This window comes from Nycticebus coucang, chromosome 3, assembly GCF_027406575.1.
Source record: "Nycticebus coucang isolate mNycCou1 chromosome 3, mNycCou1.pri, whole genome shotgun sequence".
Classification (NCBI taxonomy): Eukaryota; Metazoa; Chordata; class Mammalia; order Primates; family Lorisidae; genus Nycticebus; species Nycticebus coucang.
The window spans coordinates 85,205,876-85,231,376 of NC_069782.1; the positions used below are offsets into that span (position 1 = coordinate 85,205,876).

The following is a 25,501-nucleotide window of genomic DNA, read 5'->3' on the forward strand; positions in this document are numbered from 1 at the left end:
TCTATCTAGGTACAAGTTTCACTGAAGCATCTAGCCCAGGCTTAACAGAGAGTGGGCATTCAATTGATGGGTGGACGGAAGAGAAAAAAATGAAAAGAATTAGGATGAGAAAGAGGAAGAGAGAATAATTAGAAAGCCTTTGAATATGCAACCATGAAACACACTTCTCAACGTGGGAATGGCGCCGAGTACAGTAACAGGTAACCTGAAAGTGATTATTGTGGAGAGCTGTACCCTATGAAAACATGCCACATGTGGTGATGGTGGTGATGTTGGGGCTTGGATGACAGAACACAAATTGGTCTGCTTTAAAATAACCATCTCTGGAAAATTCCCTGTGTAGGCCTGGGCTGGAAAAGACTGTCAGGTGGACAGTATGATCTTTTGGAACAGTCGGTTTCATCTACTGGTAAGGCAGGAATGAGGGGGAAATATCTGTTTTGAATTTTACTGGTATTGTGACCAACATGTTTGTAAATAAAGCAAAACACCAAGTTTTAGGGACCAGGTAAGCACCGGCTGAGGCCTACCCACAGGGTGAAGCAGGTATTCTCACTGCTGGCTGCCCATTGGAATTACATGGGCATCTTTAAAGACGTAGATGTCTTCCTCCCACTTAGAGAGATCCAAGTTTGTTCACTCCACATGTAGCCCAGATGTCGAAATGTTGAATCCACATGGTTCTACTCTGTAGCTAAGGTTGAAGAGCACAGTATAAAGCCACACCCACAACCAGCAGTGCTCAGGGCATGCACAGGTAGAAATGGAGAAGTTGAACCTCACATCTACTAAAGTTGGATTTTTAAAATCTGCCCACACGAATCCATGGACATACCAGTCGGGGACGCACTGGCACGTAGAACTCACAGGTATGTGTTGTGCTGCCTTTCCTGTGACAGTCACACACTCCGCAATTTAGCGTTTCATCTTTTGTGCTTCAAAACGCAGAACAGCTATATTTGCTTCAGGAAATATTTGCTCTTTCTGAAATGCCTCCACTTTCCTTTGATAGAAACACAGTAAATGCACTTAACTGACACGAATGAAATTTCAAGGCAGCATCCTGTTCCTTTACTTGATTTTAGAATTTGAAGTGACCTTAGGAATTAGGTCCAATCATGCCATTTCACAATGAAGAAATTAAGGTGCACTCAAGCCATGACATTACGAAGTGTCACACTGGTGGGAATCTGCAAAGCCTAGGTTCAGAACAGATTCTGATAAATCAGAATTGTCCTTCTCAAAAGTCCGTCTTCTGCTGTAAAGTTGGTTTAGCGTGTTGTCATGTTTATACACCATGGCTTTCCTAGTGTGAAAATAATAATATTGTTCAAAAGTAAAAAGCTTCAGGTGAATTACCTTGGATGAACCCAAGTCCTGAGAAGGTGTGATAACTGGCATGGTCTAACAAAGCCCATATCCAGTTTCTCTGAGAGTCACAGAGAACACTTCACCTCAACTTCAAAGTTCTACTATTTGGGAAAAAATATTAATTGTCCAGCCAAAAACTTCGAATAGTAAACGTGGCAAATAAAATCCCTCCGTTACAATAGAAACTTGAGGAAGTCATTGGTTTATAAAACTATCAAGGATGAGATAAGCATGGGATGAGGTCTTGCTGCATGGACCCAAGGATTCTTTTTATTTATTTATTTATTAAATCATAGCTATGTACATTAATGCAATCATGGGGGACAATGTGCTGGTTTTATATACCATTTGAAATATTTTCATCAAAATGGTTAACATAGCCTTCACCACATTTTCTTAGTTATTGTGTTAAGACATTTATATTCTACACTTAGTAACTTTAACCTGTACCCTTGTAAAATGCACTTTAGGTGTGTTCCCACCAATTACCCTCCCTCCACCCATCCTCTCCTTCCTCTCCCTCTCCTCCCTCCCCGTCCTCTTGGGCTATAGTTGGGTTACAGCTTTCATGTGAAAGCTATAAATTGTTTTCATAGTAGGGCTGAGTACATTGGATACTTTTTCATTCAATATTGAGATACTTTGCTAAGAAGAGTATGTTCCAGCCCCATCCATGTAAACATGAAAGAGGTAAAATCTCTATCTTTTTTAAGGCTGCATCATATTCCATGGTGTACATATACCACAATTTATTAATCCATTCCTGGGTTGATGGGCCCTTGAGCTTCTTCCATGACTTAGCAATTGTGAATTGGGCTGCAATAAACATTTTGGTGCAAATATCTTTGTTATAAAGTGATTTTTGGTCTTCTGGATATATATACCTAGTAGAGGAACACTACTGCACTGCCTGCCGGTGGGAATGCAAACTAATACATTACTTTTGGAAAGATGTTTGGAGATCACCTAGGAATCTAAAATTAGACCTGCCATTTGGTCCTTCAATTCCACCCAGGGATTCTTAATCGGTGGGTATGTGACCTAGCAAGATGACTAGGAGAGATGAACATGGGTTTCCAGAAGCTTCACACACATATTTGCAAGAGTGCAGAGGAACGCTCACTCTGGCATAATTGCTGAGATGTATATGGACAAAGGGGGTATGGAATGGAAGAATTAAGGAAGGACTTCTGGTGTTGGGGGGTGGGGGGGTCCCCCTGCATGAAGAGCAGTAAGGCTTCATTGCTCCATGTTCTACATATGGGCCATGGACCAGAGGCATGGCCATCACTTGGAGCCTTGCTGAACACAAAGAATCCCAGGCCCTGTCCCCGATCTGCTACTGGACTTCAATCTGCAGTAGACAAACTCCTCAGAGGATTCATCCACTCATTCAAGTTGGAGAAACATTTGTCTTGTTCCCAAACTGCCCTCACTAATGGGGATACCTGATGCACAACTTTTGTGTCTCACCTCAGAACCAAGTCAGAATCTTCAGAAGATTATCTTGAGAATCTACATTTTTAACCATGACCTTCAATGATTCTTATAATAAAGTAAATTCGACAAGATTGGAAGATTCAACAATGTTATAATCAGTTAGAACTAAGATTGGCATTCAGTGCTGCCACCTACTGGTGGGCGTTCTTGATGATTCTACCTTCCCTATGACAGATTCCTTCTTGCTGCACACAGAATGTGGATACAACACGGCCTTGCATGTTTAATGTGAGCACCAAATAGGCAATTACGAAGCAGTGTAGGAACGGTCTAAATTCTGCCTAGCTTGTGGTGGGTATGAAGTAGACAATTTCTATTACTATTTTTGTTGTCTCCCTTTTAACTTCTCCATTTTGTCCTTGGAAAAATGAGGGTGGTAGGTATTTAGAGTTTTTTCTTTTTCCATTCATTTAATTTGTCTTTACTGAGTAGGTGGCAGGTTCCAGAGGCAAAAATAAACTCAATGCCTGGTGGGAAGGTCAGGTGGGTGAACAGAAATATTATAATAGATACCAAGGCTTTGTTCACCAGTGAATCATTTCATACATCCAGATAATGTTTTGGTTAGCTTCTGGGAGGAAGAGATCAAAGCTACTATTTAATATCATTAAAATAATCATTATTGCTTTCACATATGCTAACCCAGTCAGAAAGAGAAGAGATTCTGAATGTACTGAAAATAAAACCTTGTCATAGAAAATAAGGCCTCCATGTGACTTATTTGTGACTATAAATTAGCCCAGGAGTACACCCCAAACTGTGGCAAAATTATGACCTTATTCAAAGCAGATGCTTTATCAGCTCATCATTTCTGCCAATTCTCTCCAACCTAGTGTTTTTCATTCTATCTCATCTTATTATTAGCCTCTATTTTATAACTGCTGAAGAATGTTTTTCCTCCAGCGGTGGGGCTACCCACTGACACACAAGCCCAGCGCTCCTCAGCCTCAAAGCTGAAAGCCAAGAGTTCCTAATTGAATTTCTGCCCTTCAGGAGCACAGGGTCATGGGGATCCACCCGCTGTCGGAGGAGTCCAGGAAGGCCAGGCTCAGAACACACTGGCCTCTGACCATTATTTCATCTCTCCGCAGCCCCCACCTCCAAGCATCCCTCTGCCCGCAAAGCCTGGGGTCTGTTTGTTTAATGAAGTCTCCTGTTGAATTAATAACTACTTTCCCTGATGTTAGCTATCACTGGAGTTTGGATTTGCTTAAATAAGAAAGTGGTCTTTGAGAAACTAGGAAGGCATCCTATTTTAGAAATTTTTACACACTTTCTTTCACTAGTCTCTGCTATACGTACGTGTCCCTGTGTGTGACGATATGGCACCATGCTGCCTGGCCTGCAATAAGTAAATCCTATAGAGCGTCATTTTGACCTCTCGTGACCCTCTCAGTAGCAATTATAGAGAAAATAAATACTACTCAGTTGGGAAATTTTTACTTGAGCATGCCAGTAACTTTTTAAAAAATGTAATTCAGGCCAGGTGTGGTGCCTCACATCTATAATCCTAGTACTCTGGGAGGCTGAGGTAAGTGAATCTCTTGAGCTCAGGAATTTGAGATCAGCCTGAGCAAGAGCAAGACCCCATCTCTACTAAAAATAAAAATATTATCCAGGTGTTGTGGCAGATTCCTGGGATCCCAGCTACTCAGAAGGCTGAATCAAGAGGGTTGCTTGAGCCCAAAAGTTTGAGGTTGTTGTGAGCTATGATGATGGCACAGTATTCAGCCCAGGGTGACAGAGAGAGACTCTGTTTCCACACACAAGAAAAGAAAATATATATCTATCATAATTCAACAATGATCAATGGTGAAAGTATTCTTGAATAGGTAAGTTTAACTGCAACTTTAGAGCTAAATAATCATTTTTTATTTCTAAGACATTAATCAATTGATTTTTTTTATTCCAAAACTTATATATTAATTTTGAATAAAAATAATCTTGAGGCCAGGTGCAGTGGCTCACGCCTATAATCCTAGCACTCTGGGAGGCCGAGGGGGGTTGATTGCCTGAGCTCACAAGTTCAAGACCAGCCTGAGCAAGAGTGAGACCCCTGTCTCTACTAAAAATAGAAAAAACTGAGGCGGGAGGTTCTCTTAAGCCCAAGAGGGTTGCTTGAGCTCAAGAGTTATGATGATGCCATGGCACTCTACCCAGGGCGATAGCTTGAGTCTCTGTCTCAAAAGAAAAAAAAAAAATCTTGATTTCGTAATTGAGTGAATGCGACACTAGGTTTGAAAAATCATACTCTTGTCGGAACTTTCCATTCACCAGAAAATTTCAGAGTTTGAGTAAATGGAATTAAAAATGTCATCATCTCCTAATATGTGTCTGAGCACCATCTGGACATGAGAGAAAATAATTCAGAAAAGAAGTGACCAATTGCATAGAGAATTTATGACATGAAGCTAATTACTTTTACTTGCATCTGAAATAAATTTGAAACTTCCTCTCCCTGGGGCTTGAAGGGAAGGAAATTTCTCCAACTCTCCACGCCTTTGTTGGCAAACAAGAACAGGCTTCAGGATGAGAAATCAGCAGCCTGTTATCCATCCAAATGCAAATTCATATGTTACCTCCTCTTTGAAACTCTCCTTAGCTTTATGAACACTGATTTTTGGAGTTTTCTTTGCAGGGATGAGTGCTATGGTTTGGATATATTTGCTGTATCCCCACCAAATGTGCTGATGAAATGTGATTCCTGGGGTGATGGTGTAGTGAGTTGGAGCCTAGTGGGAAGTGTTTGGGTCATGGGGTGAATCCCTCATGGAATAGATTAATGCCCTTCCTCCCGGGTTGACTAAATTCTTGTTCTGTTAGTTCCCAAGAGAACTATCTGTGAAAAACAGGCTAGCGCTTTCCTGATTCATTTCTCGTTCGTCTTCTCTGGCCTGTGATCTCCGTACAAGCCCCCTTCACCTACTATCCCCTGAGTGGAAGCGTTCCGAGGCCCTCAGTAGATGCAGATGCCCAAGCTTGAATCTTCCAACCATGAGAATGCTGAGCCAAATATACTTTTCTTCTCTATAAATCAGCCAGCCTCAGACATTCCTTTATAGCCACACAAAATGGACCAAGACAACGAGCACAGCTCATCTCTGCATCACAGAACTTGTCATACTGAATAAACGAGAAAATGCCCACCTCGACCCCTCTCTTATGAGTTTTTCTGACAACATTGATCTCTATATTCCTACCACCTTACAGTGGACTTGCAACATTGAATGTACTTACAAACACTGGCAGAATGACGGAAAGAATGTAACAAATATCCATTTATTATTTAGGGCACATTGAATAGAGCTAAACCTGGCATTTTACAGCACTCACATATGGCATTTATAAACAAGATATTCTTCCAAGACAATCTTTAATGCTTTAATTTCCTTGTTTATTTTTCTCCTTAATTTCTCTTCTGGTAAAACTTGCATGAAGCATCTTGTAAGTAAATACAATTGATAAGATATTTTCCCTCTGTTTTTCAGCCTGTAAAATATTTCTTTAATATCCCAGGGAGGAGCTTTGCCGCCAAGTGATAGCCAGTGCTCACCCATCATGCCCATTCAACTAGACTGTTTTGACTTCTTAGTACTCTAATTAACAAGTTCATTACAGGAAAGAATCTTTTTGTCTCATTTAACCTTGAACCTCAGGGCTTTGCCTGGTGCCTGGTGCCAGATACCCTGTGGGTTCACAGGGCTGATTTGCTTTAAGCCACCTATCATAGAAATATTACCAGGTATTCCTGTAACTACCAGAATAGCTATGATCATTAAACAAAACAAAACAAGAGCGTTGTAAAAATCCACTCTGAGATAAACTTTGGAAACACTGTCTTTGTATTTTTTCTATAAAACAAGGAAAACTTGTTTTTCCCCCCTCATATTTTTTTCTGTTTTCCAAGTAATATGTGGGTGCACAGTAACTAAATGCAACACTAACTGGACGTTGACAAGCACTGGCACAGAGCTGGGGGACAGTGGAGAGACACGGGGCTGTGGGTCCCCCAATCCGGTTCTCATTCAAATTCTGCCAGTATTTAGTGACTCGGGAAATTCTTAGTTTATTTCTGGGAAGGAGAGAGAACAATACAGAGACTGTATATTCTTGTGAAATTTATATTAAGAAAAACACGCACAGCATATGGTGGTTCTGAATTTGAGTTGCATCTGATTTATAATTAGGGCAACCATATGTCCTATTTAACACAGGGCATTCTTATTTCATGGTTATTTTACAGAAGAAGTTATTAAAACTGCCAATTCTATATGAAAATTTGGGGGGTTTGGACAACTATATGGTCACACAGATTACAATATGGTGCAGAATTAAAATGCAGAGAGAGAGAGAAAGAGAGAGGTCTTAAAGATAGCCAGAGCTTAAATGTCTTATTTTCAAGCATTTGGGATTCCAGGATTCCTGAACTCTTGAGATAACAAGGGAGAGGAGTCAATGAGAGGCTTTCATGGAGAGCCTGGAGTCAGCCTGCTTAATCTTGGGCACAAAACTGACATTTTGATACATGCATAGAAAACTGAAATTTGGTCCTTAAATCATTGTTTATGCGTTTTTTTCAATGGAAGATGAGACCAAAGTAAATTTCCACAGAGCATCTGAGCCATCTCTGTCCTGTTCTGAGATTTTAGTGGAATATTTGCCAGAGGAGCTTGTGTAGCAGGGCCTGTGGTTCCATGTTTAATATTCACATCTGTAATAATAGATCATCTCTAGCTAAAATAAAATTTATGGATATGGTCTTAATTTTTAAAATTAACCTGGTGAAATAATCCATAGTCCACGGAAGCTATATTTTATGTTATTGCATCACTCTGTCTCTGTGCACAAGGAAGCTTCCCAACTGCTCCAACCGTACCAGGAGTAGGAACCCGGAGGGCAGGAAGCAGGTGTCCAGGGAGGCAGATCCTAGGGGAGATGGGCGCTATGCACCTGAAGGGTCCATGGCTGCAACGGCCTGAATAGTGGGCAGGGAAGGGAGTTATCTCCATAGTTTTCTTTTCTGGAACTATCAAAAGGGAACATTCTCTTAAAGTTTAATGCCTGAATGAATATAGTGACCTTTGATTCTAAAAAGCAATCACGATTGGGGTGGCACCTGTGGCTCAAAGGAGTAGGGCGCTAGCCCCATATAACAGAGGTGGCGGGTTCAAACCCAGCCCCAGCCAAAAACTGCAAAAAGAAAGAAAGGAAGGAAGGAAGGAAGGAAGGAAGGAAGGAAGGAAGGAAGGAAGGAAGGAAGGAAGGAAGGAAGGAAGGAAGGAAGGAAGGAAGGAAGGAAGGAAGGAAGGAAGGAGCATTCACAATTGTGTATGTTCCAGTATTACTGTGTGTTTTCAGTAATTTATTTGCACCAAGTTTCTTTAATTGCCATCAGCGGATCTAAGCTGAGCTCTTGTGAACAAGACTCACAGTATTTGGAGACTCTGATCACCCATCAAGAAGCACTGGTACAAGTCAACTGCTCTGTAAGCAAAACTTCACAGGCAAAATAACAAAAAAATCTAGCTTTCTATTTTAACCTCCACTCTCTGTGTTTACTCTAGACCAGGCACTTGGACTTATTTCAATCCTCACAATGATCCTGTACAGTAGTAATATTTCTCCCCACTTTACCAATTTAAAAAAAAAAACTGAGTCACAGAGAATTTAATAATGTATCAGTTTGCTATGGAACACTGACTTCAATCAGCCAGTGCAAATGGAAATTATTAGAAAAAGCAGAATACAAAAAAATTACTCAGAAACTTTTTAAAAGTATCTACAAGGAAATAAAAATATTTGTTTACATTATTATTTTTTCCAAATTAAGAAATTGTTGCTATTTCAAGTGAGATCTTGAAATAAACAGACTGGTGCTAGAAACATTTGATAAAGTTGTAAGTGATGCATAAATTCTGGGGTCTGGTGGTTGTTAAAAACAGTCCCATCATTGTCAAGGTGCTTTAATTACTATCAATTTCATTATAAAGAGTTTAAGAGATAAGCCAAAACCCAGTCAGCTCATTTTAGGCAATACGTAGTTACAATGCCTTGCGTTTAGATGGTATTTTACCCTTTCCAGTTGACATCCACAGGTATTACATTCCAAGGACACTGCCAGGGAAGGGCAGCCACCAGCATCTCTATTTTACAAAAGGTTAGTAAGTGGTGCATGGGGTATGTGTGTGCATGTGTTATATGAGACTGAATCGTTATACCGAACCAAGCTGTTTTAAACCTTACCATGCAATGCAACTAAAAACTACTTATCCCAAGCAATGTGCTAAATGCCATTGATCATCTAATAGCTATACTTTGGGGAAACAATTTTGGGTAAGAATGAAAAAAAAAAAGAAAAGCAAACTATCTATTTTCTTGAATCAGATACTTTTTATAAGTAAAATAAATAAAAATAAATATTTTTCAGTGTGTACATTTCTGCATTGAAGTATATATATATATATATATATATATATATATATATATATATATAATTTTTTTTTTTTTCTGCCAGAAAGAAAAGTCAACAGGTCATTTACTGTTTTGCAGAATTACAAAATCAACATCCATTGTGTGTTAGCAACACAATTATAGCAAGTTACATTGATGAAGTAGAAAAGGGAAAACATCTTTTCCTCTTAAAAAGCTATATAAATCTAAAGCTATATAGATTCAGGAAGAAGAAAATCTGGGAAATTCGAGAAACAGTTGCTGAATGGAAGAAATAACAGACCACTGCTAATTTGTCAAAGTATCAAAATTATCAGTGGTAAGGCTGGGTCCCGAGAACACACAGTACGCAGGAATGCACAGGCACATCCCACCTCACTGTTATTCCTGTCTCCTCTGAATTAAACGAGGCAGATGTCACCCATTCAATTCCTTCCTCAGGGTTCCTAGAAGCATGCTTTTGCTTGGTTTCAACCTGAGCATAAGGGAGGAAGAGGAAGGAACCACCTTATTTATACATAGTACCTAGTGTGCATCTGTAGTTTACTATATTTGTGGCTTTCGATCAGGCATCAACCTTTTGGGGCATGTATTAATCCTTTTTTTTTTTTTTTTCAATAAAGAACTGAAGTTTCTGCTGAAATGACTTATAAAAAAAATCACTCAGCCAACAGAAAGCGGAGAAGACCTTTTAACTCAGGTCTCTCAGTCTTGAACACCCACATTTGCCTCCTGTACCTATCCCAACTCAATTCAGGAAACGTATTTTTTAAAAGTAAAATTATGTCAATTTGTAGATAGGACAACAAACTCAAATCATAATAACCTCAGAAAACACAATTTCATGCTTCAGCTGGAGCTCCCAATCATGTTAGGAAACATGGGCAGGGCACGGTGGCTCAAGCCTGCAATCCCAGCACTCAGGGAGGCTGTAGCAGGTGGATTGCTTGAGCTCACAGGTACGAGACCAGCTTGAGCAAGAGCGAGACCTTGTCGCTACTAAAAATGAAAAATGTGAGACAGGAGGATTGCTTGAGCCCAAGAGTTTGAGGTTGCTGTGAGCTCTGATGCCACAGCATTCTCCCAAAGTGAAAAAGTGAGACTCTGTCTCAAAAAAAAAAAAAAAAGGTAACAATTTCGACCAATAACTAAATGATATATATATTTTAACATTTTCCAAGTTGGCTTTTCTGGTCTTTAGCATGGTGTTTAAATAAGTCTTTCAACATAGCAGGTGAGCTCTAATACAAAGAGCTTAAACTAGAGGAGGTAAACCCAGGCAAAAACATTATGCAGTTATAAAAATTACATTAATTGTGGCAGTGGTGTTTGTTTTCTTTCTGAGTTCATAAGACTATCTCAACAACCTACATCCGCAGAGGAGGAGAGGAATCATTATAACACAGTTCATTTCTTCTTGTCAAGAACAATCAGTAGATCACCTATAATAAATAAGGCTACTGCAAATGACTTAAATTGTGTCTGGGCTGTGACAGGCATTCTCATGAATATTTCTTTGATGAACTTAAAAAATTCTTGTAAGGCTCTTAACCTTGTTCTGAACACCATTCTGCAGAGAGAGTGCAGCTAGGTCTGGATTTATAGATATTTCAGCCCTCATTCCTCCTGTCAATGTAGTTCAGGGATGTGTGCCAAAACTCCATTTTCATTCTGACTTGCTTCAACCACAGGGAATCATTAGCTGCTGCTCTCAGAGCACTTACTGAAGAACCATTTGATAAAGAGGACCCTGGCTGGGTGGAAGAGTTAATGGACCTCCAAAGTGACAGAGCAATGCACTAGCCAGAATGGTCCTGTAATTTTACGCATTATATCATAGAGATGTCGTTACACTGTGCCCAATCAATTCTCTTAAAAATGGAAGCTCTGATTTCAAACCCTTCTGAGAGTAGACATACTAAGCAGATGCAACTACTTGGAGGGCTCCCCTCCCGCTTTCTATTGCCGCTCCCCACCCCCAGTTGCTATCAGCGCTTCACCCAGACTGTTGCACCTTCCATCAGCTCCTTTATAGAAGTATCGCCCGGGGCAGTGGCGGCCAGCCTACTGCCTTACTCTTTCCCTAGCGGTTCCATATTTCAAGTGATTCAAGCATCTTTAAGTGAATTGCTTGATAGATTTCCAAAATGATCACTACGGGTCAAATTCAGCTCAAACACTATCCTTTCCAAAGTTCTGAAAATCCGTTTTTGAAGAAAAGCTGGTGAAACATTTAATGAGCTTCAATTCAGAAGAGACACATCCTTTTAACTTGAATTTGGCCTTAAAACACATTTGGCCCATTCAAATGTCTAGCAATCTATCCAGTTACAATGGCTACCTCTTTCACGCAAGTGAGATATATTATAGATAGCACCATTTCCCAAGCCTTAAACTTTCTAGAAATGGTATGAAAATAAATAGATCATAGAATATCCTTCTTTCATTTGAAATATTTTGATTTAAGGAGTTTCTAGTGACCTGCGTTCCTTCTTTATCTGGATTCTTTCCTGTAGGATGAACCTAGCTAATATTAAATCTTTTTTTTTTTAAGTTTTCAAAACATGATTTCCATATGGAAAAGAATTATTATAAAGTACAAATCAATTATTAATAAAAGAAAGAGCAGACACATTCAAATAGATTCGGTTGCGTTTAATCTGGAAGCGCTTAATTGAAAGTTCTCTTATCAGCCTAATAATAAAGAATTATAATGACCTTGATTTAACAGAGACAGAGACGCTATCTATCTTTCTTAATGGGATAACTAGAAGCAGAAGTCAAGTATCTTAACTGGGCGTTACATCAATGACATATAAGAGTATGTGTAATGTAGCGATTTTAGAAAATTCATAAAGTGGAAAGAAAAAAATAGTTGTAAGCCCTATTAGCCTTTTTTAATTTAGTTCCTTTCTGAATTAGGAACCTGTTGTGTGTTCAACTTTAGAATTTTATATATTTATTTTCAAATATAATGCAATATAACGAGCATTTTCCTATCCTTAAAACATTTTGAAAATTCATCCCAGCCATAAATATGCTCTAATTTACATAGACATTTAAATTCAGAATTTTTTATGCTATTACAAATAAATTTGTGGTGTAAGTCATCTCTACAAAACAAATCTTCACATACATTTCTTCAGGGAAGATTCTTACAAATAATATAAGGCTTTTGAAATACACTGGAACCTTACCTACAGAAATTGTTTAAAGGAAGTACAGTCCCTCGACTGATATATAAGAATATGTGTTTTCCCTGCATGCTTATTAAACTGAGTACAGTATTAACTTTTAAAAAGCATTAAATATATAAAAGGCAAAAAATGAAAACAAACAAAAATCACAAATACCTAATTATTTTTTATCTTTTCTTATGAGGCTGGTATCTTTCATATTATTGTTTATCTATGGTCCAACCCTTTGCCCATTTCCCCATTGGAATGTAATTTCAGCCAGCATTAGCCTTATTGACTACATGACTTCTTCAGGTAATTAACTCTTTGGCATATTTGTTGTTCAGTTTGGTCACAATTTACCTTTTAATTTTATTTCTCATTTATGACATTCAGATCACAAAACAATGCTGGAAGGAGGGTAATTGGTGGGTCCACACCTATGGTGCATCTTATAAGGGTACATGTGAAACTTACTAAATGTCTTAACACAATAACCAAGAAAATGCCAGGAAGGCTATGTTAACCAGTTTGAAGAAAATATTTCAAATTGTATATAAAACCCAGTGCATGGTACCCCATGATTGCATTAATGTACACGGCTAAGGTTTAATTAAAAAACAAAACAAAAAACAATGCTGAATCAAAATTGTTGATTTTTTTCCCTTCCATTGCTTCTTTTTTTTTTTTTTTGGCTCACAAGGTGCATTAAATTGCTGACATAAATAAAGATATGATTTTATTTATTACTTTCCTTAGTATTTACTTATTTACTACATAAACTTTTAAATTGACTGAGAACAACTCTTGATGTGTAGAAGTAGAGGTAAAAATACACTTTTGATTTTGTTTACCTGATAGTTAAACCATTTATTGAACCACCAGTGCCTCATTTTTCCTCTGATTCATGAACCCATCATCTTCTTTACTAAGCCTCACTATAGATCAGGAATCGCTTTTACCAATTAGCTTGTGGATGATCACGACTTTAAAATATATTTAAAATGCAGAAAAATCAATTTTTGTTGTTTATTTATTGTTCTTTTAAATCCCCCTAACAAGTTATTTTCAGGACCTTATTATTCTTTTTAACTTTTTATTAACTTTCTTTATAATTTCCAATTATTAATGCTACAAATGTTTCTTGAAATTTTTTAAAATATGTAAACCATTAATAAAATCACAAAGGGAAAAACATGATCCACTGCCACCTCAGCTGCTCCTGAGATTAACACTGTCTTTATTCTTGATTACACACTTTCAGTATCTCTATCATGAGTAGTTTGAGAGCTTTGTTACTATTCTTCCTTGCCAAGGAAACAGAAATATGCCATAGCATGGTCTATTTTCCTGACATAGTAAAATATGTGATGCAGTTTATCATAGGATTGCGATTTAAAAAAAAAAATCTAGAAAAATAGCTGGGTGTTGTGGTGGGTGCCTATAATCCCAGCTACTCGGGAGGCTGAGGCAAGAGAATCACCTAAGCCCAGGAGTTGGAGGTTGCTGTGAGCTGTGTCGCCACGGCACTCTACCGAGGGCAATAAAGTAAGACTTTATCTCTACAAAAAATAAAAAATAAAAAAAATCCAGAAGATATAATCTTAATTTATGTCAGATTTGGAAGTACAACCTTTTGAGACATGTAAAAAGGGAGCTATTTAATAACCCAGATTCATATTCAAGCCTTTATATTGCTGCTCCGATGGACTGAATGGTGTCTTATTTCACTGAAACAAAATCCAGTACTAATATGTCATGGCGATACCCCTGGTAGCAAGCCAGTCACTCTGAAGTACTTTGCTTTTTCTCACTATGTCCTAATGATGAAGTATTTCACTTACTCCAAACGTATACAAAGTGCTGTGCCATTTAATTCTTAAATTCATTTCTGTATATATTTATTCAACAGAATCTTGGTGATAGGAGGTACTCAATATACACTTATTGAATGAATGAAACATACTACTTAAATAGAGTGCTTTACAAAATGGCATATTATTAATAACTACATTGAAATTTTTAGAAGTGGCTGATGCAAGAACAAATGTAAGCCTTTTAGTCACAGCAAAGCCTGGGAGATGAATAGCAGGCACATGTGATGTGTGATTTATTCATACATACTAGCAGGAGATTTATAGGCATCTATGAACCTCCTCGAGTTCCAATTTTGTCTTAGGCTGGTCTTTTGTCACGATTAGCTATGTTGTGAGTCTATGTTAAATGACAGGCTGTCTGTACTGAAATATGTAAGACATATGAGCACAGAGAAATCCAAAATTATGACATAGCACATCATCCTAGTTAAACCATATCTCATACATATGCATGTGTGTGTCAGCTCATAGGTGTTTAAAAACACAGACTTGCAAAAAAGCAAATGATTTTTTTCTGGACCTGTGTCTCATTGTTACAGACTGAATTGTGTTCCAGATAAATATATCGTATGTTGAAGTATTAACCTCCAGCACTTCAGACTGTGACTAGATTTGGGGAAAGTTCTTTACAGAGGTAATTTTGTTGAGAAAAGTTTATCAGGGTGTGCTCTAATCCAATATGACTAACGCTGTTACAAGAAGAAATTTGCACATAGACATCTATAGAAGAAACACAAAGAAACAGAGGTGCACCTGCTTGGCCGTCTACAAGCCAGGAAAAGAGGTTCCAACCCCGATGACACCTTCCACTTCCAACCCCCAAAACGGTAAGACAATAAATGTCTCTTGTTAAGCCCCTCAATCTATAGTACTAGATAACAGCAGCCTTAGAGAATCAATACCCCATGAACGAATAAAGAATACAGAAATACCATGTGTTGAAAAAGAATAGGCATTATTTTGTTTATTTTGATATTCCACGTTTTGGAAAAGATGAATCTTCTTAGCCTGCATTATGGTGGGTCCCGCTCTGATCCTTCCTCACTGATTTAGCTGATACTTCTGATTCATCCGTTCACGGCAGTTGATTAGGAATTCAAACTTGATTCATCAGATTGCCCACTGCCACATGAGGATGTCATTAGATTGGCTAAGCTACCTTTAACGCATGGTTGAATGTCTAAAAGAGCTTGGACACGCATCATGCTTTGACGGGATAGCTTATTCCTGGACTTTCCCTCGAGGTCTTAAAGTCACCTGTGTCCTCGTGAACATAATAAATATAGGGAGAAGAGTATGAAGAGGAACAATCTCCACTTCTCTCCCCCCAACCCAGGTTTGCAGAGGAAAGAAACAGAGTGCAAATGTTGTAACTAAAATCTAGGGGTACGTATAATGAGACTTCTAAAGTCACATGAATACCACATGCCAAAGGCAAAGAAAGGTCACGTTTCTATTTGTCCTGACATAGGACATATGATAACTTTTGCAGAGACCTACTACTATCATTTCTCGGTTCTTCCCAGCCTGTGCCATTGCCCGTTGTACCAACATGTCCTCCCATGGACTGATAATGGCTCTTGGTGGCAGGCAGGATTTTCTGTCCTGTTCTAAGTTCATAACTATAAGATGCATTTCTCTGCAGTACCTTAATAAAACAACATGAAAATAAAGCTTTATAATAGCAATACAGAGAAAAAAGCCATAATTGTTCATGCTTCACGGTTCGGAATAATTAATTTAATAACTGTGTCATAAGAGAAGAGTAAATAAAGAGAAGGGATGGGGTGTGGATAGACAAGATCACTGAAGCATATACAATTGCAAGGAAAAACAAATTACCACAGTAATGCTGGAAATAAAAGCTTGGTGGGAGATATTTTTCAGACACTAACTTAGTTCTTCTGTTGTGCTTTAAAGCTGCAGCATCTACAAGGGCACTATTTATCTCCACTTGTTTTTATTTTTAGTAGTTCTATAACCTTATGTCTCTAAGAATCAATTAAACACCTTCCTGATCTCTACTGGGAATTCCCTCCAAGTAATTCTCTACCCAGACTGTAACAGGAGTAGGATTTCATTTACAACACCTTGCTGGAGAGGGTTTCATCACCAGCGGTGTTAAAGAAAAGAACTGGAATTAATAAAGGAGACAGAATCAAAATAAATGCAGTTTTCTCTGACCACAGTTACGCTCTCTTGGGTTTGGTTCACAATAACACTGAGACTCTGAAGATCTTATATGAGCAGTGTGCTTCTGCTGGCCGGCTGTAGCTTCCCAAGAACAGATTATTTCTGAGGATCAGTACAGGTACCTAAATCCACGCCATGAACACCAGCTTCTAAAGGGTGTAAATAATTAGTTCCAATAAGTTGACAGATATAAAAATAAATCTGCCTTTACTTGGCCAGAAAAAAAAAACGTACCCCTCATTTATTTTATGTCCATTTTATCTTCCTCAATTGCTAAATGAGTAACAGCCTTGCCCGCCCCTGTCCATGTAAGACTCTGGATTCTGCCAGTAACGCGGCTGGACTGTCCGCCACCGCGCCGTGGTGTCTCCCCCGCGCGGCCGCAGCCCTCCTGCTCCGCCGGCCCCGCCCAGGGCCTTCCCGGCCGCCAGGGGCCGCCGCGACTTACCGACAGTGCTTGTGGGATCCGGTCAGGGTCTCAATCACGAAGCACTCGCCGTCGTTGAGACAGTACGCGAGGTCCTTGTCTCGGCAGGGTTTGAAGTGCTCCGATCGTTCCGTGGAATACGTGGTGGTGTCTGTGAAGGAAAGGACATTGCGAAAAGCTGTCACCAGTCCTCTGACACCGTGGACTGCGGTCCCTGCCCGACCGTGCCTCGAGGCCTTCTCCTGGGCCCTAACCCCTGGGAGTCCCCACAGGACCAATGCTCCCAGTTGCTCACCAAATGCAGCTGGTTATAACCCTGCACTCTAGGGTCTTATTTCTCCACTAGATTTTAACAATTGGAGTCACTCTCTCCAGAAGCCCCATTTAAGGACAACTTGACATGTGTCCCAGTGAGACTCTGAGTCAACACCCCAAATCTGCTCTCATGATTTTCAGTTTTATCATACATGTTGTTGGAAGGATTGAAAGGACAGTCCCGTCCCTTGACTGTTGTCAAATGACACTAAACATCTGATCAATGTATACTGTGACTATTCTGTGGAAACCATGTCAGTTTTTTTTTTTTCTTTTTAGTTAGAGCTATAGTTGGCTAATAATTAAGCCAATTATTTTTTCACTTTCTCCTGTTATGATGTAATTATAATGCAAATGTTTCAAATTTTGAAACAGATTCTCAAGTGTGAAGCATGAAGGATGTTTTTGGTAAATATTTAACAGGACCAATTATCATTATTTTTTAGCATTATCTTAAACATGTATTTTTAAAATATAAATTACTTACATATTTAAATGAAGCAATATATGTTATCAGTTTTCCAAATATGAAACTAACCATAAATAAGTAATGGGATACAGACTCCATTATTACACAGAGACATTATCCCAGTTTCAGAGTTTCAAGCAATTCAAGTATTAGCATCAATTCCACTTCCACATTCAAGAAAAAATATATTTAAAAAAGTAAAAGATGATAAATTATTCAGCATTTCAGTTTTTTAAATTTCCTTTTCATAGATATAAATTAATAGTAATGTTCAACTGCATGGAATATAATGCCAGCTTACTAACTACTATAGTTTGAATGTGTTCCCCCAGTTTCATGTGTTGGAAACTCAATCTTCAAAATCATATGTTGCTAAAATTTGAAGGTGGGGCCTCAGGGAGTTGATTAGGATAAAACAAACAGGCACATTTTCTATTTTCCAGGAGCCCTTCTGTATAGCAAAGATCAGATATTCAAGACAACATGTGATAAACTGTCACACAGAATAAATCTCTCTATGGGAAATACTTAAAATTCAAGAGCTCTGAGCAAAACATTCAATAAGAAGCATTGCATAGTTGACTGCTACTCCGACTGTTGAAGTATATTAACTCATGATCAGTTAGTTAACTTTTCCTTTAATTTCTTATTATCCATGTATTGATATTCACTGATCATTCTTCTAAGAGAAGCTTTTAATTAACATAACCTACAGCATAAAAAGTGAGATCCTTATTTTTATCTTCAGTGGTTTTAACAAGCTCCAGACTTCAAGTGCAATACAATGGCAAAACAATTATAATTAATTAATTTCCATCTGACAACTGCTGTCTCTAGTGGTTCCCACCCCATTTTACCAACTGATTTCCCCTTCTTGTTATCCTCTGTGAACACATTACAGAGGATTAGAGACCCAAGTAAATGGCTCTGCAAAAGGATGGGGTGAGAGAGCTCAGAAATATCAGGCTTAACATGTACTCAGGCTTCTATTCCCACAGCTTAGAGAATCCCAAAATTAATTTAAAATATGCATATATATCCCTCACAGTGACTTAGCTGGGTTAAAAAAAGAACACCATTATTCAATCCTATAAATACATTAATAAAATAAAAATAATAGAATGTTGGTTTTTGTCCTCATATAAGTAAATAAACTACAATTATCTATAAATTGGGAATCTTATAATTTACCTGTACATTTGGCTATATTGTCTCCAAATAGTACTACTCAACTAAATTCACAGAGGCACTAAGCAAAGTAAGTTAAAATCATCATGAGGTGAAACTTTACTCTTGAAAGTCACCAGCCCCAAGACAGGGATGGAAAGATAGAAAAATTCTAGATCCCTGATGAAATCCCTAGGTTATTACACTAACTTGAAGACCACCTACCTAGACTTTAGTTAAATAAATAATGAGCATACTGGGTCTAATTCTATTACTTTACAACCACACGTAGCCTAACAAACGGTAATAATTTTGAATGACACCCTCCAATATTTGTGTGTCTTGTGAGTGTATGTATTAATATATATATATACATACATATATTTGTTTAATTTTGTAACGTACTAGATATATTACAAAATATATAAAATAGGACAGATATAAAAAAGAAATACCAAGTTTAAGGTGAAATTCTTCATTAATATTTTCTTTATGTGCCCTAAAGTGATACAGCATGCTTTAATATATCCAGCAGAATATTTTTTTCCAAAGGAGAAACATAGAGCATTTGTGAGAATGAGATCATGGATGATCTAATGTCAAACTATAAAAGTTACAGCCCTGGCAACGTGGGTGCATCTTTGTGATCAGATATAGAACTCTCGTCTGTGAATGTATCCAACACATTTGAAACCTGTTTATATTTTTCAAATGCTGTACCATTTTTAAGACAGTCCATTACACTAAGATGATTATAATATATGGTACTATTTTGGCATGAATGTATTCAAACTTTTGTCTCCGGGAATATAATTTATGAAATAAATATGTTACAGAACTATTGTCTTTGAACATTATGTGGATGAGGATCTGTATAAATAAATAAGGAAAATCCTGATAAGGCCTATCAATTCCCATCGGTCTTTCAAGCCTTTCCTTATGTTCCCTTAGAGAGTGGGCCCATCTTTCAAATATCATTCTCTCCACACACAGCAACTTATGCACCTCCTATCTGATTGGACGATGAGCTTCTAAGGAACAGAGCAAATCTTCCCATCTTTAATCCATAGTCTTATGGATGGTTTGACACTGATATGTACACAACAGATGTTTATAGAAGGATGACTTTTTAAACTTCAGCATTTTTTTAAACATTCATGTTGAAAAGTGTTACCATAAATAAAAACTCTATTTAAAGAAATACCTGGGAAATGAATAAATGTTTAGAAGTAAGATATGAGAAGAGCTCCAAACAATTTAGGTAAAGCGTGTAGAATTTTATAAGTGAAGGAAAAATCAACTCCATAGCATGGAGGGGAAGGAAGGAGAAAATAACACAAAACAAAAAAATTGGAAAAGATTTTCTAAAAAAGAGAGACATGAAGGGCAAAGAAATGTTAGGCTTAATATGAACAGAGATGTTGCTAAGGAAGGGCCATCTAAGCACCATGACCAAGGTCAAGGGCTTAGCTGGAACAACTACTGCTGCTGGCCTGAGGAGTATGTCCTATCACTTGGGACCACAGGGGCTGTGCAATTATCTGGACCACTCATCTGATACGTATTATATGTAGGTTACTGTGTTTTCTTATTTTTTAAATGGGTTTTGGTCTCTCTCCCCAGGGAGGTCATGGATAGTGCTTTGCTTTTAAGTTTCATATTCTTTTCACATCATGTCACATACATAGTTAGTAATCAGTACAGTAATTAAACTCACAGCGAGAGGTGGCGGTGGTTAATTCATTAAAGGCAAAATGGGAAGAAAATGTAGGGCTGGAAGACAGAAATCCCTGCAGAGTTTGCAATGAAAGTTAATTTATTAATGAAGTAAGACCATGACTGGTTTTCCCTGTAAGTGCTGAGCTGAACCTGAATGCTGCTTACGGAGGTTTCTATGTTGTCAGAGCAGTGCTGCACACTGCGAACACATATTTTGTTGCAGGAACAAGAGTGCTAAATTGGCTATTACAGCTAATAATTGCAGTAGATAGTCAAAGAAAGGCAGAGCTTAATTCAGGCTATAGTTATCTCTGAAGGTTTCCCAAAGTGTTGGCACTGGAGCGCAGTCTTGAATATGTATGATTTAGCTGACACGAGAGAAGGAATTCTGGACGGGAAGAGCAAGATCATCTAAGGAAGGAAAATGATGAGACGCAATGCAACCCCTAAATACACTCCTCACAGTCCTAGCTTGCAAATGTCAGATTTCTTAAGTAGTTTTTATCTTCCTCCAGTGAGTTCTTCAGATGACAATTCTACAAGAAAAGTTAAAAATCTGATGATGCAATCTAAAAGCATTTACAATTAACAAAATACCTTTAAAGCCAGAAGCCATTTAAATATGGTTGCCAGATCTGACGGCCTCTCCTGTGGGAACAGTGTAAGGGAAACCTGCTGCCGTATATTAAAATTTCCTGTTGAAGCTGCCACTTATCCGACGCCCAGGAAGGAGCACTGACATGAGGCCAAGTTATAAAATATTTAATAGTGAAGGAAAATTGTAAGAAGAATGTAGTGGTGTTTGAAAGGGAAACAAACCATTTCTCAGCTGGCAAGAGGCAAAGATAGCTCTCTCCCCGCTGCCAAAGATCAGACGATTGTTCACTTTGCTAGCATGAGAGAAATGGGTAGTATTGGGCAAGGAATTTTAAAGTTCAATTGAGTTGTGGGGCTGCTGTGAGAACTGACATTTCCAGATGTCTCCCAGCACCATTAATTCTCACAGCAAATGTAGAAAGGGCCCTTGTTAAAGTTGCGTGACATGCCTGCCACCTTCTAGTTGGAAATCTTGCTTTTAAAGATGCTGTTCCTGCTTATTTAAACCTGCACACGACATAGCCCATTCCGTGGGAATGTTTTTATTTGGGAATTGTAGGATGAATTTTCCTTCTACCTGCTGGCAAACACGTGCATATACAAACCGCTTTCAACCACAATAATAATAACAGCAGTGACGTTTACTGGGGCCCTTGTCTGTGCTAGGCTTTGCTGTACACTTCATAGACTATCTCTGCTCCCCATGCCATTTCACTGAGATGGCCCATTCTGACATCACCAGCTATCTCTAAATCCAATGAGTGTTTAATTTTCTTTGCTCATCTTGTTGAAATCCTCAAATGCTTCTGACACTCCTAACTACTCTTGCCTTCATGAGAAACCTTCTTAGCTGCCATGTTATCACATAGTCTTGATTTTCCCCTTGCTCATTAACATTTGCCAAATCAGTCTCATCTAATCCATATTTAAATGCCAGATTACTTAAGAACTGGCCTCCAAATAACTCCTAAGTTACGCTCAGCACCATGCTAAGCACATGTCTTTTGCTATCGTTTTTGACCTTAAGACAACACTATGAATTTGTGCTCTCATTTACTGTCCTTATCTTGTAGATGGAGAAATTGAATCTTAGAGCATTGAAATCATTGACCTAAGCCTTCAAGGCTCTTAGTTGGTACCTTCTGGACTCAAAAACCAACATCCCTTGACTTGTTCTGCTGTACTGTTCCCCACAGGCCATGTGATGCTACTCTCAGGGTGGTCTTCAAACCAGCAGCATGAAATTATCTGAGTGAGGACTGAGTGTTATTAGAAATACTAATGCCTAGGCCCCATGCTACCTTCTGCATCAGAAACTCTGGAAGTAGATTCCAGGTCCTGCTTTAGAAGCCCTCTAGCCACTTGCCACGCACCCTGAACTCTAAGAAACAGCTTCCCTGGGCAATCCTATCTGTTAATGTGCATGCCAATAAACTCTCAATTTTATCTGAAATTGAGCCTCCAGCTCCCCATTTTTGGTACAAACGCCACAGTCGTTCAAGTGTCCCATGTCTCCTGAGGCCTTTGCACATGGTCCCCTCAGCAGCCGGCCAACCTACACCTGCTCAGCTTGCTCAGCAACCATCTTTAGATTCCATCCAGAGTACATATTACAAGACAGAGAAACTTCAGCAAAAAATAAATTACCATTACTTATTTCTATTCTCTATAAAACCCTCTGGTTGTGTGGCCAAGTGAAGGCTTTCTTCTCTCAGCTCTTCCCCCAATTAGTTCAAGGTCCTACCCACCTCACTTTCTGCTCTTTGTTGTTCATTCTTTCAAGCAAAGACATTTTGACTGCCACTCATCCGCTTAAGCCACAGTTATACACAAGTCTGGCAAGCCCAATCTTTGGGCTGATTTATCAAAGTTTAACAAAAATGATCCTCACCCTAGGCAATATTCTCAGTTTTGCTACTAAAGAAACAGTAACTGTTATTATTTTCATTTGTTTATCCCATAGGCCGTAAGCTTCTGGAAGATACAAACATGGATTTTGTATGTGTGTGTGCAGTGGATGTTTGTGGTAACTAGCCCATCGCCTACTTTCTAATAAATATTTATTGGATACCAATAATATCAATAAATATTTATTGAATGAATATCCTCTCAAGGATCCTTAACAACAGGCTTTCACCTGTTGCAGATAAGATTTTGGGTGTGACCACAGAGACTTACTTCCTTCCAAAAAGCAGCCTTGCCAGGGAATCTGAACTGTAAGTTGATTACTCTGCAGGCTGAGTTAAGCCTCAGAGAAGCAAGGCTACATCATGGATTGGATGCTAAGAAGATGTGGAGACAATGTGGAGAGTCAGTTGCTTTGGGATCCTAATGAAGGTTGCAGGAGGACTATAATAGGGCTTGTCATTGACACAGAAGTAGCAGTCACTTACATTGGTCAGAAGATGGGGATACTTAGACATTTTTTGTGGCTGCAGCCTTGGCTCTGAATAAAAAGCCCGAGAGTAGCTTGACTGACTACCATGTGCACTCATTTGGACACATCACAGTCTGGCCATCGGCAGGGTCATTTTCCATATTTTCAGATGTTACCTTACTGACACATGAGTGGTAAGAAGCACGGACCCCAAAACCTTCAGCTAAGGGAAGAACACAGATGTTTGTAGATGACCGGTCAATTGAACTCCAAAAAGAAGAGTGCTGAGCCCAGGCTCGTGGGTCCTTGGTAGCTTCTCCAGCACAGACCCATCTCGGTTACCACACTTCAGGTCTGTGCCGCTGTTCCAAGGCAGGTGCACTGAGGGACTCTGATGAGATGGTAGGGATGATTACACAGCTGTCCTTCTGACCCTATGTTTCCTAAGAAATTTTGTAATTGAGTCTTGATTTCCCACATAACATTGCTCTTTAAACAGGACAAGTATCCATGTTGGTGACAGTGTTTCATTATAGGGGACACCTTTATTTTCCAGATGTATGTTTATTGTGACATAGTGGGTTATGGCAACAGCCTCATATCTGGCCATGCACCCCGCAGCTGGATTCTATTACTCAGTCAAGAGTTGACACGAATACCTCAATAGCACGTCTGAGCTCTATTCATACTGTGCCTAATCTTTACTGAGTCTTCAAGATACAAGATTAACAAACATTTCTAGCTCATTCTGCCACTTCCCACATAAGCCATCTGAGAAGGCTCCTGGGAGTGTATGCTTGGTTTCTCATTCCCACATTCCTTGGGTGCCAATAACAGCTTAAATACACCGGTCTCTTACTTCAAATACACAGCTATAAGCTTCTGCCTGACCAAAAAAAAAAAAATCCTAATTATTTAAGGTCTATCTGAAATGTTAAGTTCCCACTGAAGTCTTCCCCAACCCTTCTATAAAGATTCAGTGCTCCAGCCGCATTTCTTGTTTTTTGGTGTTTTTTTTTTCCAGTTTTTTTTGGCCGGGGTCGGGTTTGCACCTGCCACCTCCAGTATATGGGGCCAGAGCCCTACTCCTTTGAGCCACAGGCACTGCCCTCCAGCCTCACGTCTTTCCTCTAACACTGAGAGAATCACTCTGAAATGCACTTTCACTGCTTATATGATTGTTCCCACCCTCTTCTCATACTAGATTATGAGTTTGATGGTAAGGCCATCACTGTATCCCCATAATTTCTTTTTTTAGGTTACCTTGTTTTCATTTCTAAGGTAAAGTTCAAGCTGTAGTTGAGCCCTTCGCTAGGGGGTGTGCTGAACACCCTCACACTGTGCACGTTAGGTGAGATCTAACCCATTGTCCTCCTCCCTCCCTGCCTTCTCTCCCCTCTCCCTCCTTACACTATACTTGTGTTTTTCTTCCATGTGGGCGTGTAGTTGTTTATATACTTGGTTTTATATTAGTACTACATATAGCCATAATTGATCACAAAGTCCAACACCTAGCATGCTTTCTTGAGTAAGTACTCTACTGCCTACACAGGTAACAATGATGATTATACCAACATCACGGGCACACCTTCAGAATGATGAGGTAACAGCACCTCCTTGCTCCAAATCAGTAATAATGTAATGATGTTCTTGGAAATAAATGATGCAAATCTCATCTATGTTTCTGTGAAGGTACATAAGGTTGATAGTCCAGGATTTTATTTTATATTCATGGGCTCCATGTGAAAAAGAAAGTAGTTTCTTTTTAACTTAACAAACATTTATATGCTTGTTTATTCAAAACCTTTCTCTCACATTCAAATTTCTCATCTATAAGGTATGAGTGGAAGTAATATTAAAAAT

General features: G+C 38.8%; 1 protein-coding gene across 9 annotated transcripts in view; it reads right to left on the reverse strand.

Annotated features, from left to right (window-relative positions):
• The window catches only part of NRG3 (neuregulin 3), a 1,182,620-nt gene that overhangs the window by 685,874 nt on the left and 471,245 nt on the right, over positions 1-25,501 (reverse strand). For all 9 annotated transcript variants that reach the window (XM_053585933.1, XM_053585932.1, XM_053585937.1 and 6 more), the window contains exon 2: positions 17,016-17,145. In XM_053585933.1, the coding sequence (XP_053441908.1) occupies positions 17,016-17,145 (130 nt within the window). The remainder of the gene's footprint in view (positions 1-17,015; positions 17,146-25,501) is intronic.